Source organism: Ascaphus truei, chromosome 15 (assembly GCF_040206685.1).
Source record: "Ascaphus truei isolate aAscTru1 chromosome 15, aAscTru1.hap1, whole genome shotgun sequence".
Taxonomy (NCBI): Eukaryota; Metazoa; Chordata; class Amphibia; order Anura; family Ascaphidae; genus Ascaphus; species Ascaphus truei.
The window spans coordinates 18,346,942-18,361,451 of record NC_134497.1 but is presented as its reverse complement, the minus strand read 5'-3'; the positions used below and the strand labels follow the sequence as shown (position 1 = coordinate 18,361,451).

The window sequence follows — 14,510 nt, the reverse complement described above, 5'->3', positions numbered from 1 at the left end:
GGCACAGCTGAGAGGAGAGGGAGACGGAGGCACAGCTGAGAGGAGAGGGAGGCCCCACTGAGAGAGGAGAGGGTGGGGGGAGCACAGTTGAGAGGAGAAGGAGGGGAGGCCCAGCTGAGCGGAGAGGGAGAGGGAGGCACAGCTGAGAGGAGAGAGAGGGGAGACACAGCTGAGTGGAGAGGGAGACCCCACTGAGAGAGGAGAGAGGGAGGCTGAGAAGAGAGGGAGGGGGAGGTACCACTAAGAGGAAAATTATGGAGGGGGAGGCACTGCTGAGATGAGAGACGGAGGGGGAGGCACTGCTGTGAGAGGAGAGGGGGACAGGCTGAGAGGAAAGGGGGGGATGCACCGCAGTGAGGTGAGACGGAGGCTGATAGGAGTGCAGGGGCATTGCAAAGAGGAGACAGAGGCTGAGAGGGAGGGGGAGGCACTGCTGTGAGAGGAGAGGGGGGCAGGCTGAGAGGAGGGGGAGGCACAGCTAAGAGGAGAGACGGAGGCTGATAGGAAAGGGGGGGGGGAAACTTAAGAGAGGAAAGATATCCTCCTGCTCTCCCTCCTCTCCCCATGGTGACCTCTGCCCCCCTCCACCCTCTTAGGGCTCCTGAAAGCCACGTCCCTGATCTGTGACGCGATGCTCTGCGGGTGCCGAAGGCAATGAAGGGTCTGGGGGACGCCCGAAGCCGGCACCTGTCCGGGAACATTGACTCCCACCCGGATCCCCTGTACATCTCGCAGGAGCGGACTCCTTACCTTATCAGCTCCTCGGAACCCTACCCCCCAGAGCCCCGCTTCCCCCCCGGCAACTCCCTGCACCCCGACTGCCTGTACCCCCTCAACAATCAGCTCTCCAACAGCAGCACCTTCCCCCGCATCCACTTCAACTCCCACTATGAGCCCCCCGAGGAAAGTTCCCTCTACCCCACCCCACACGCCCCTCCTGCTAAGGTCAACCGCCTGCCCGCCAGCTTGCTGGACCAGTTTGAGAAGCAGCTGCCCATCCACAAGGATGGTTTCAGCACCCTGCAATTCCAGCGGGGGGTGCAAGAGGGCAAAGAGCGCAGCGAGAGCCCCGGGCGCATCCGCCACCTCGTGCACTCCGTGCAGAAGCTCTTCGCCAAGTCGCAGTCGCTGGAGGGGGGCGGCAGGGCCAACGTGAACGGCAAGAAGGGGGCGGCCGACGACGCCAAGGCCGCCCGCCGCAGCAAGAGCAAAGAGCGCGGCAAGGGGGAGAGCAAGGGGCAAGTGCGGAGCGGGGTCTCCGGCTGGTGGAGCTCCGACGATAACCTGGACAGCGACACGGGCAGCTACCGCAACCCGGCGGGCATGATGACGCTGGGGAGGCGGCCGGAGCACGCGGCCGCCTCGCGCCACTTCCTGAGCGGATACAACACCATCAGCGAAAGCATGCTGAAGGCGTCCAAGAGCAATAACGACCTCAAGTTCACGCCCTTCCATCCCCCTTCCCTCACCCTGTCGCCGCTACCGACCCCCCATGAGGTGCCTCCCCCCAACTCTGGGTCGTCGCTGAAGAGGGGGTCGTGGTCCACGCTGACCCTCAGCCACGCCCGGGACGTCTGTCACAAAGCGTCGGTCACCATCGACAAAGCCCTACTGAAGTCCAAGTCGTGTCACCAGGACCTCAGCTACCAGTTCCTGCAGGTTGGTGACCACGGATGATGGGAAGTGGGTGAGGGACAACACCTGGTGGAGGAGGGAGAGATGGGGACGAGACCCAAAGGGGAAGGGAGAGAGGGGGGGAAGAGCAGGGGGGGCACAGACTGTTATTGTCCCAGAGGTGTGAGTGATGTCTATGGGTTGCAGGTCCCGAGTGGGGAGTGGACCGGCGCCCCGTGTAAAGATGATGACATCCCGTGCAGGCGCATGCGCAGCGGCAGCTACATCAAGGCCATGGGGGACGTGGACAGCGAGGACTCGGAGGGGAGCCCCCAACCGTCCCCCAAAACCGCCGCCAGGAGGCAGAGCTACCTCAAGGCCACGCAGCAGTCACTGAGTGAGCAGAGCACCACCCAGAGGTAACACCGAATCACCACTTAGACGTACCCCCAAATATCACCACCTAGAGGTACCCCAAAACTTTATTACCCAAAACAGAACCTTCCCCAAAAAAATATAAAACTAGCCGTACCCAAAAATATCGCCATCTAGAAGTACCTTAAAACATCTAAAGGTACCCCAAAAACAGAACCCACCCTAAAACACCACCACATAGAGGTACCCCCAAAACATAGCACCCGAAACATCACATACCAGAGATGCCCCCCAAATATAGCACCCTGAAACATCATTTACCAAAACATCACATCCCATAGGTACCCTAAAAACAACGTGCAGTGGGCCGCTCCTGCAGTGAAGGAGTTAATGCCATTCTCGCTATGAGGATCCTGTCTGTGGAGGACCATCGCCCCCCTGTGGCAGGCCTATAAATTCACACCCCTTGTATTCCCAGTGAGGTGCTCTCTGTGTTCCGCTCGCCCTGTGTGCCAACGACACCGTCCCCTCGGCTTCCTCAACAGCTGTCAGAAACGTGTTCATTGCTTTCTGATGCAGAATACATCCCGTTATAATCTGTGCCTCAAATACCTCCCCTCTATAACGCCTCCTATTACCTCATATAACCCCTCTATATAACTCCTCCTATTACCCCATATAACCTCTCCCTATAACTCCTCCTATTACCTCATATAACCCCTCTATATAACTCCTCCTATTACCCCATATAACCTCTCCCTATAACTCCTCCTATTACCTCATATAACCCCTCCCTATAACTCCTCCTTTTACCCCATATAACCCCTCCCTATAACTCCTCCTATTACCCCATATAACCGCTCCCTATAACTCCTCCTATTACCCCATATAACCGCTCCCTATAACTTCTCCTATTACCCCATATAACCGCTCCCTATAACTGCTCCTATTACCCCATATAACCGCTCCTATAACTCCTCCTATGACCCCATATAGCCTCTCCCTATAACTCCTCCTATTACCCCATATAACCGGTCCCTATAACTTCTCCTATTACCCCATATAACCGCTCCCTATAACTCCTCCTATTACCCCATATAACCGCTCCCTATAACTTCTCCCATTACCCCATATAACCTTTCCCTATAACTCCTCCTATTACCCCATATAACCCCTCCCTATAACTCCTCCTATTACCCCTCCCTATAACTCCTCCAGGATGTACTGCAGGTGAGTTCCTGCAGGGGAGGCAGGATGGCCTTAGTCCCAGGGGTTGTTGGCTGTGAGTTGGAGATGGAAGTAGGAGAGGCCGCAGGCTGCAGCAGTGGTGTAGGCCTTGGGGAGCCTGACTGAAAGTTACAGGAGAGTTTGGAGAAAAGGGAAAGAGCAGAACAGAATCTGCTTAAGAAAGAAGAGAGAGAAGCTATATTGCAGAAGTATAACAAGAAGAAGGCAGAGTTAGAAGAAGAAAACATTACATTAAAGAAATGTCGTGGTTCTGAGAGAGGTGCACAAGAAGCAAATACATCGTCTGCGTGATGAATTAACCCGATTGGAAGGTGAGATTGCTAAAACAGCAGTGGATCCAGCCAAACAGAAACGTTACCTTTCGGAAACAATTGAAATGCTAACCCACAGTGCAGAGCAGGGTGCAGAGCAAAGTGCTGAACAGGGTGCACAGCAAAGTGCAGAGCAAGGCGCTGATTCATGTTGTGGAACAAGAAGCCAGAACCCCTGTAAGAGTCACATTAAAAGCTCTTAGAGAAACATAAGTTTGGAGACGCCTAAAAGAAGTGGGAGAGAAACTAGATCCCAGAACAAGTCTGTGAAGTCTAAGGATAAAACAGAGAACTTACCCCAGGAAAATTCTGACTCAGATCCTGACAGTTTAAATCAATCAACTGCCAAGAAAAACTCAAAGGGTAAAGCTGCTAAAGAAAGGAAAGCAAAGGCCCTGCAACTAAAAGTCTCTACAGGAGAAGGTAACAGCCCTGAAATAGGGTCCAAAGACTTCAGGGAAGGGGACTCACCTCAGGGTGCATCAGACTGTGAGCAAGGACTGTGTTCCAGAGCTTCCAGCATCCATGGGGTTAATAGCAGAAGCAGCAAAAGATTTGATTAAAAGACCACTGCATGCAAAGAAAGCAGCAGACACCTGTGGGATTAGGTTATCTCAGACTCCCACGCTGGGAAAAGTTAAAGAAAATGCAAAGAACTCTGGAGAGCAGCAAAATAAGAATCTAGAAACTTTGGGAGGACATCAGGTGGAAATGGAGTTTGTACCTGAGAGCAGAGAGCCAGAGAACCCATGCTCACCTGGACTTACAGAACCACCCCCTGCTCATTAGCAGGTCCTGTGATTCAGAACCCTGAGAGGGGAGAACAGCAGGTGGTAATTAGCAGCAATGTTGACAGCATTAACCCTGTAGTGCCTGGGAGTGAAATTAAGGTTGTAGTGACTGAAATTGCTGCTCCTATGCCGATAGTTCCTGATAAAAGACTGGCCCAATCAGAAGATGGGGTAAAGCAAAGTAATGGTAATAAAGTAACCCCAGCTCATACAGCACCTCATTCAGCCTGCAGTGGGAGATCCTTTGTAAGCGCCGTGGCCAGAAGTGGCCAGAAATGCCAAACCTTTGAAAATGAGAAATGTGGTAAAGTTGAGGTATAAAGGCGGAGAGGAGATAAAACCTGAGAGGATTTTTATTGGAAAACATCTATTAAAAGAATCCTTGGGCTTCAGAGCAGATTAAATGTATGCACTTGTTCATGTTCCAAGCTCTTGTGAGTATGATGTCAGCTTTAAGAGACCTCAAGCTTTGGACTATTTCTGGACAAAATATGAAAGTATTAAAAACACTGAATTATGGAAATCCTTTGTAGCTATTCCTGTGTCTAAATCGGAAATAAAGTCTGTAACAATTCTCTTCAGACACGAGTCAGTCCCAATATCAGATATTCTGATATGGCTTGGCAGACAATGTGAAGTACTGGCTCTACCTACAAGAATCATGGATGAAGAGGACATCTGGATAGGAGTCTGGAAAGTGCAAGTCAGACTTTGGCGACATGGCAATGTTACAAAACATCTGCCCAACTCGTTCTTCATTGGAAGAGAAAAAGGAAACTGTTTTTACTATGGTCAGCCAACCTTGTGCCATAGATGTGGTTCTGCCAGACACTTAAGCAATTCTTGTGATGTTCTAAAGTGCAACTTGTGTCAGTCCTTGGGCCACGAGAGGGCAAGTTGTACAAAGATTAAATGTAATTTATGCGATAAATTTGGACATTCCTATACGAATTGCGCAGAAGCCTGGCATAATATTTCAAGAGTATGGGAGCAGGAAGTGGACTTTGAAGACAACGAAGCTATGACCGAGCCCTGAAAGTTGCAGACAGAATATGTCCGGATCTGCCTGCAGACAGGGTTTGTCCGGTTCCGCCTAGGGGTAGTGTTTGTCCTGATCATCCTGGGGACGGAGTTTGCCCGGATCCACTTACAGAAGAAACAATTATTGATAGTGTAAACATGGCCCAGGGAAGGTCAGAAGACCCCTAAGCGGGAACCTCTTCAAATTTACTTCCGGCAGGAGAACGATCTGGGGAAACGGATGATCCTACTATGATGGTAATCCAAGTGGGGAAAAATAAAGAAAAAGACAGAGCGCAGGATTGGGTGAAAGCAAAAATAAGGAAGAAGGGCACGGTAAAAAGACTTGGAGGGACTCTTCAACATCCTTCAGGTCCTGCTGGTAAAGTTCCTCAGGTGCCTGTAAAGAACCGTTTTTCTGCTCTTAGGGAGGATTGGGGGTCAGGCTGAAGACCCTGATGATGTAGAGGAACTTTCCTTATCTGAAGAGGAGCATAGTGACAGGCTTGGACATGATCCCACCTTCTGTGACCATTAAGAGGTTTGGGTCATTGGGGGATAATGTGGGGAAAAAGAAGTAGTATCGGTTTTTTTTGGTGTGGCTAAAAATGTTTGTTTATAAATGAATCTGGCAGTTAAGGCTTTTATTTAGTTTCAATTAAAAATGTGTATAAAGGAAATGTGAAGTTGCTGTTGAGGAGAAAGGTGGAACAAATTCTGAGCTAATATTTATATAGTGTAAGTTCGTACATAATGTGCAGTTTATGTTTGTAAATTGTTCTATGAAATGTAATGTTGGAAAAAAAATTCAATAAAAAAAGAGTTCCTCCTATTACCCCATATAACCGCTCCCTATAACTCCTCCTATTACCCCATATAACCGCTCCCTATAACTCCTATTGCCCCATATAACCCCTCCCTATAACTCCTCCTATTACCCCATATAACCGCTCCCTATAACTTCTCCTATTGCCCCATATAACCGCTCCCTATAACTCCTCCTATTACCCATATAACCCCTCCCTATAACTCCTCCTATTACCCCATATAACCGCTCCCTATAACTCCTCCTATTACCCCATATAACCTCTCCCTATAACTTCTCCTATTACCCCATATAACCGCTCCCTATAACTCCTCCTATTACCCCATATAACCTCTCCCTATAACTTCTCCTATTACCCCATATAACCGCTTCCTATAACTCCACCTATTACCCCATATAACCACTCCCTACAACTCCTCCTGTTACCCCATATAACCCTTCCTATAACTCCTCCTATTACCCCATATAACCGCTCCCTATAACCCCTCCTATTATCCCATATAACCGCTCCCTATAACTCCTCCTATTATCCCATATAACCGCTCCCTATAACTCCTATTATCCCATATAACCCCTTGTAACGAAGTGCTCACCACAAACAAGGCACGACTGCGAGGCAGAGGCGGGGACTGATATGAACACCACCCACAGCCGCGTGAGCGCGTCTGGAGTGTAGATTGGTCGAGGTAGCCGGGTCGGGATTGGACAGGTCAGGGTAGTCGTAATACTTGCCGAGGTCGGGTATGGAGAGTACCGGATCGTGGCAGGTACTATTAGCCGTGGTCAGGATTGGAGAGAGAAGAGTAGTCGTGGTGCGTTGCCGAGGTCGGGGGTTGGAGAGGTGCGGCTCGTCGTACGTAGCCGTGGTCAGGAGTATAGAAGAGCGGAGTCCGATGGAAAGCCGGAGTCAGGAACTGAGAGCTAGGAACAATGGTACAAGACAGGACTTCGGAGGCAAGGAAGCAGTGAACACTACGCAACATAGGTTTATGCTCAGCCAAAGGGCCAGTGGCACAGCTGAGCATATAAGAGAGAGAGGAACCAATGGGAAGAGAGGCGGGGCGGAGGTGTGTCAGCTGCGACGGCTGTGATTCGCCATTCCACTGGAGGAGGCAGGTGCCGGTAGGATCGCTGATGCGACGAGATGATGTGGAGCTTGCGCGTGTTGTGCGCGCATCACGTGCGCACGCCATGCGCTGACGTCGTCACTGCGCGTGCGCGAGCCGGAGACAGAGCCAGCAGACTCCACACTAAGTTGCGGACGGGATGCGCGCGTGCGCGCAGTACCGCGGGTAGCAGCAAAGGAACCAGGAGATGTGTTGCAAGGAGCAGAGGCACGGGACGCGGATCGGCTTAAGGCGGGAGTGCGCCGAGGGCGGCGTGAGTCCTGGATCCTTACACTCCTCCCTATAACTCCTTTTATTACCCCATATAACCGCTCCCTATAACTCCTCCTATTACCCTATATAACCTCTCCCTACAACTCCTCCTATTACCCCATATAACCGCTCCCTATAACTCCTCCTATTACCCCATATAACTCTCAATTTATTTTGGGGTATCGCCAGGAGCCTGGACCGTGCTGATTCCTTGGATATTCTGTCTCCCCCAAAATTCCCGAGTTGGGAGGAGGATTATAACCCGATGTCTGAGAGTGCAACGGAGGAAAGCAGCGTGTGCCAGGTATGGAGGGTGGGGAGCGGAGCTATCTCTCACAGACAGGGGGGAGCGGAGCTATCTCTCACTGACGGGGGAGCGGAGCTATCTCTCACTGACAGGGGGGAGCGGAGCTATCTCTCACTGACGGGGGAGCGGAGCTATCTCTCACTGACGGGGGAGCGTAGCTATCACTCACTGACAGGGGGAGCGGAGCTATCTCTCACTGACAGGGGGGAGCGGAGCTATCACTCACTGACAGGGGGGAGTGGAGCTATCTCTCACTGACAAGGGGGAGCGGAGTTATCTCTCACTGACAGGGGGAGCGGAGCTATCTCTCACTGACAGGGAGGAGCGGAGCTATCTCTCACTGACGGGGGAGCGGAGCTATCTCTCACTGACAGGGGGGAGCGGAGCTATCTCTCACTGACGGGGGGAGTGCAGGGAGCGGAGCTATCTCTCACTGACGGGGGGAGCGGAGCTATCTCTCACTGACGGGGGAGCGGAGCTATCCCTCACTGACAGGGGGGAGTGCAGGGAGCAGAGCTATCTCTCACTGACGGGGGGAGCGGAGCTATCTCTCACTGACAGGGGGGAGCAGAGTTATCTCTCACTGACAGGGGGGGAGCGGAGCTATCTATCACTGACAGGGGGGAGCGGAGCTATCTCTCACTGACGGGGGAGCGGAGCTATCTCTCACTGACAGGGGGGAGCGGAGCTATCTCTCACTGACAGGGGGAGCGGAGCTATCTCTCACTGACACAGGGGAGCAAAGCTATCTTTCACTGATAGGGGGGTGTACAGGAAGCGGAGCTATCTCTCACTGACAGGGGGGAGCGGATCTATCTCTCACTGATAGGGGGGTGCAGGGAGCTGAGCTATCTATCACGGACGGGGGAGCTGAGCTATCTCTCATTGACAGGGGGAGCACAGGGAGATGAGCTATCTCACAAATAGGGACGCAGCGGAGCGGAGTGTGGGGAGTGTGGGGAGCTGAGCTATCTCTCACTGACGGGGGAGGCGTGGAAATCTGAGCTATCTCTCACTGACCGGGGGGGAGCTGAGCTATCTCTCACTGACAAGGGAGTGCATGGGGAGCTGAGCTATCTCTCACTGACAAGGGAGAGCATGGGGAGCTGAGCTATCTCTCACTGACGAGGGGGAGCACGGGGAGCTGAGCTATCTCTCACTGACGGGAGGAGCTGAGATATATCTCACTGACAAGGGGGAGCGCTGGGAGAGGAGCTATCTCACGCCCAGAAAGTGACTGGACAAAGTGACTGAGCTATGTATCTATCTATCTATGTTATGTATATACACACATACACACACATCTCATCATCATCTTCAGCCCTTGCCTCCCCACTGTTGGATGAAGCCTCACCAATGATTTTCTACATACTGCGTTTACAGCCTCTCTTCTGCACATCGCTCCAACTTTTGGTCATCGTCTTTGGATACCCCTTGGAATCCAGTCAAGTACCATCTTTGTCCGACGATGGTCATGCCTTCTTGAGATATGTCCGACCCACCGCCATTTTACTTTCTTCCCCCTTGTGATGATGTCTCTGACTTGTGTTTGCCGTCGAACCCATTCATTCTTTTTTCTTGTCTCTTTGGGTAATACCCAGCATGCATCTCTCCATACTTCTTCGCGTTGTCTGAAGCTTCTGAATGATCTGTGTATTTAGGGTCCAAGTGTCAGGTCCTTACATGAGCCCGGGGCGGGATACACGGGTCACACATTTTCCTTTTTAGGCACAGGGGAAAGCTCCCTTTAAATATTGTCTTGTTTCTTACAAATATTCTCCATCACATCTTCATTTTCCTATTGATGTCATTCAAACGCTTCGTATCCATTGTTTTTTTTGCCGGCCAAGGTAGACATAGTCTTCTACTTCTTCCAGTTCTATTCCATTTATTTCAATCTTTTGCCGACTAGAGATATTGGTGTCTCCGTCGCACTCCCTTGCTGATCCTTATCTTGCTTGTATCTACAGTGGCGAGAAAACGTTTGTAAACCCCAAGGATAAGGAAATTCCATCGTTTTTCCACGATAACTTACTTGAATCAAAACCAGTCGTTTCTTACATATCCCATAGGGTTTATATTAACCAATTCAATGGCTTTTGAAACAAAATAATGTGTGAATTAGACGAACAATGAGTAATTAAGAGTCAGGGTATGCGTAAGTGAAACCTTGGTTTTATCAGATAAATTAAAAGGGATAATTAGAATCAGGTGTTTAAATAATTAGGTAGATCTTCAGGGGTGAGTTTGGGAGGCCCCACCCTATATAAAGATCAGGAACTTTATGTGATTGGGCTTCACCATACATGTGTGTGGAAAGACATCATGCCACGATCAAAAGAAATCACTGAGGACCTCAGAAAATAAGTTATTGATGCTCATCAGTATAGACAGGGTTAAAAAAAAAATCAAGGATTTGGAGCTCCAGCAATCCACTGTCAGACAGATAGTCTACAAATGGTTAGAAAGTTCAAGACCACAGTCTCTCTACCCATGACCGATCGTCCTACCAAAATCTCTCCAAGAACAAATCGTCAAATCATCCAGGAAGTCACAAAGAACTCCAGGGTAACATCCAAGGATCTGCAGGCCACTCTCGCCTTGGCTAATGTGAGTGTTTATGACTCAACTATCAGAAAAAGACTGAACAAGAATGATGTTCATGGAAGGATAGCCAGAAGGAAACTACTGCTCTCTAAAAAGAACACTGCTGCCTGTCTGAAGATCACCAAAGAGCACATGATGATCCACAAGACTTCTGGAACAATGTTCTCTAGACAAGCAAGTCAAAGGTAGAACTTTTTGGCCTCAATGAGAAACATTATATTTGGCGAAAACCAAAAACTGCATTCGAACAGAAGAACCTCATCCCAACCGTCAAGCACGGTGGTGGGAATGTGATGGTTTGGGGACGCTTTGCTGCCTCAGGACCTTGACGGCTTGCCATCATTGACACAACCATGAATTTTGCATTGTATCAGAAGACTCTAGAGGAAAATGTCAGGCCATCCGTCCGTGAGCTGAAGCTGAACCGAAAGTGGGTCATGCAACAAGACAATGATCCTAAACATACATGCAGATCTACAAAAGAATGGCTGCAGAAGAAGAAATTCCCTGTTTTAGAATGGCCGGGTCAAAGTCCGGACCTAAACCACATCGAAATGTTGTGGCAGGACCTGAAGCGAGCTGTCCATGCAAGGAAGCCGTCAAATGTCACTGAGCTGAAGCTGTTCTGCAAGGAGGAATGGGCCAAAATTTCTAAAAACCCGATCTGAGAAACTGACCAGCAGTAACAGGAAACACGCAGTTGAATCTAAAGGGGGACATACTTTATCACATATGGATATTGAATGTTGAATCATTTGTGGATAAATAAATGACCCGGCTTTTCTAGTCGGCTTGGCTCTGATTGGTTGCTTGGGAATTCTCCCACACGTTGATTGGCTGTTGAGTTTTGTGAACGAAACTCAGAATACTATAAAGATCTGTGAGCCAATCAGATTGTAGTTCTGCAGTAGTAAGAGCGCAGACGGGTTTTTGAAAGTTGCTTCTGTGCGAATAGCAGAGAAACCGGCTTCGATTTCAAGCCTGAAAAGCCTGCCCGCCAGAGACTAAGTCCAGCTTTGTGCGCCCAAGTTCTCAAAATCGAACGTAGCGGACGCTGCTGGGATTTTATGCCGATTTCAGTTGCAAAATATTTGGACTAACTCGCAGTCGGGCGGACCAAGTTCTCAGAAGAGAACGTAGCGGTGGTGTGTGGAACTTCCTGGTCTCCCGGGACAGTGAGATATTAGAGTGATATATAAGGAGGGGCAGAGGAGAGTAAAGCCTTATTTACTGGTGGCAGAGGTGTGATCATTGAGCTTCATGCTATAAAATTCTGTGGGGACTTACAGCATAAAGACGAACTCGTAGATTGCAAGCTCTCAAAACAAGTAGTGACTTACATATGTTACGCAAAGCAGGAAAAGCGCAGGTTCTCTCCGTCACTTTAAGTTTCGTGCCACCAAGCGAAGATGGACAGACGGTCATGTCGTTACCAGACCTGGGACCATCCCCGGATCGTAACCCAGTGTGAGGGATATGAGCTACCGACCGCCGGTCGGGCAAAGACTCAGCTTGAGGAGGATCTCGAGCGACATGAAGAGGGCATAGCTTCACCTGCTAATGCAGGTGCAACCATTCCGGCCAGGGTCCAGTAGGACATTCCAGCCCTGGATGAAGTGGAGGCAGAGGAGGAGGCGGAGAACGGGGAAGCAGAGGATCCAGAGGGTGAGCTTGAACCAGGGAGTGCAGCCGTAGTAGCCCCAAATGCTACCAGTCTCCCTGCCGCAGGACTTGCCTCTCTCCTCACCACTTGGGGAAAGGGGGTCACCTTCGAGCAGAGTTTGCAGTTGATTGCAGCCTCTCAAGGTGTGCAGCCCTCAAGACCCCGGCAGAACCCTGACCAACCTCCCTTGCCAAAGGTGTCACACTACAGCTTCAGCAAGTTTGTAGATGGCACGGACAACATTGATGGATTCCTTAAGGTGTTTGAGGATCAATGTCTCCGGTTCTGTGTGCCAGAACGGGACTGGGTTTTGCGGTTGTCGCCGCTATTGATGGGGATAGCCCTGCAGACGTTCCAGGGGATCCCGTGAACGGACAGCTACGACTACCGACATGTGAAGGCTTTATTACTGTGCCAGTATGCCCTCACTTCAGAGGCATACCGTGACATGTTCAGGTCTGGGGACACGACAAGCCGGGAAACACATATGATTTTTGTCTCCCGACTCATCCAGCATGGCACTCAGTGGGTGGAAGGATGCCAAGCCACCAAGTACAACGGCTTACGGGACTTAATGTTCAAGGAGCAGTTTTTGTAGCAGTGCCAGCCTGAGGTGAGGGATTGGGTCTTTGACCGAAAGTCAGCCACTTGCCGGGATGCAGCCAGCCGTGCGCTGTCAGGAAGAAAAGTGTCTGCCCCGAATGGAACCACTCCGGCTTAGGCACCCAAGGGCACCGAGTTCAATACAAGTGTTCCACAGGGGAAGCCCAAAGCATCTGCAGAGGAGAGTACATCCAAGTCTGCAGACTTCAGGCACAAGAGGCACCGGTACCAACGGACGGGGATGCCAGTGAAGGTACATGGAGAACATGCTCTTGTGACCCCAGTCACAGAGAGCCACAGTTGGGCAGTTACCTTGGCAAAGTGCAGTCGGCACTGATGCCCACCAAGGTGGTTTGTGCTCTTCAGCTTTTGGAGCCCACCCCACAGATCATCGCTCCTCTATCTTTGGATACCCCACACGCAGAGGACATTGAAGGGATCAGGCAGGTAAGTCAGACCATGCCCGATCAGTGTCCTCATATATTTGATGTTCCTCATTGTGACTTATGCTCAGACTATGTGACAAAAAGAGAGAGATCCAGCGCTACACGGATTTCAAGATAATGAATTTATTGTGCCACACATGTTTATATATTGTGGTGTGCAGCCTTAACCCCCCTTTACATTCAGACTATGTGACAGGCAGGGAACTATCGGAGCTTGGTGCTGTACACCGGGAGGTATGCGGGCAGATGCCGATCTGCTTGTGGACCCGGGTATGTGTTCTGTCTGGGACTCAGCCCCAGGAGCTACGTCAAGTGCAGAGGCAGCAAGGGACCAGTTAGCGGTTCCTTCGAAGTGTAGCGAAGGCTCTGTGGAGCAAGGGGGGACGGCTCCCCAGCTCGCAGCTCCGCTCTGGGAGTGGAAGCGAGAGATGTCAGAGAGACAGAGGGTCCCAATTATGGATGAGCCAAGTGGGACCCAGTGGACTGATCGCCCGGAAGACCCCAAGGGTCAGTAGCCCCTCCATCCGACTGAGTACAGTGTCTTGATGGGGAGGGAAAGGTTAGACAGGGAGATCAGGGACACGCAGCAGTATGATAGGGATTTAGTGACCCTCTACAGTGTCCTGACAGACCCCTTGACTAAGATGACCGACCAGAGGGCATTGGCGCTGGCAGCCCCAAGCCCATGCAGCCTTTTGTGACCCCAGTGGTCAGTGTCCCCAACCCCAGGGGTGGAAACCTTGGGTGGTGGGGGTGGGGGAAGGAACAAGTGTGTTGTCACACCTGAACAGTGCCCTGATGGACATGGACTATGGAGGGGGCAAGGACTATCACCAGGCTGGAGGACTGAACCAGCCAGAGAGACTGTCATACCCCAGGATCCTCAACATTTTCCAGGCTCAGCAAGCCACCTGATATGGTGACTGAACTGGGGCCTTTATCTTGAGGGGGGAGGTGTGACGGTAGGGGGTAACCAGGCTCTCAAATAAAGTTTAAGCCCAATTTGGTTACCCCTGATCCGTGTATAAGGGTCCAAGAGAGTTAGCTCTTGGGCCCAGTAACATTGTATCTTTCCATTGTCTTGTATGCAATAAAACTATATTTTTGTGTTTTTTCCCTTTCCGAGCGTGCCAGCGAGCAGGGATTGCTAGAGTATGAGTTTCAAGGTTTTTTTTGCGGAGGATACGTTGACAGAATGTGCCTAGGAGGTTGGGGTCCGGAGTTGTCGATTCCCCCATAAATGTACCCGGGAATCATGCCTGATTCTCGGATACATGTAGGCACATTGTCCCGGCCAATACCTCCCCTTGAAAACGCAAG

At 50.8% G+C, this 14,510-nt stretch overlaps 1 protein-coding gene across 7 annotated transcripts in view; it reads left to right on the top strand.

Annotated features, from left to right (window-relative positions):
* DLGAP4 (DLG associated protein 4) overlaps positions 1–14,510 on the top strand; it is a 104,196-nt gene that overhangs the window by 32,608 nt on the left and 57,078 nt on the right. For all 7 annotated transcript variants that reach the window (XM_075571861.1, XM_075571854.1, XM_075571857.1 and 4 more), the window contains exons 4-6: positions 597–1,659; positions 1,822–2,033; positions 7,754–7,868. In XM_075571861.1, the coding sequence (XP_075427976.1) occupies positions 655–1,659; positions 1,822–2,033; positions 7,754–7,868 (1,332 nt within the window). In that variant the 5' untranslated portion in view covers positions 597–654. The remainder of the gene's footprint in view (positions 1–596; positions 1,660–1,821; positions 2,034–7,753; positions 7,869–14,510) is intronic.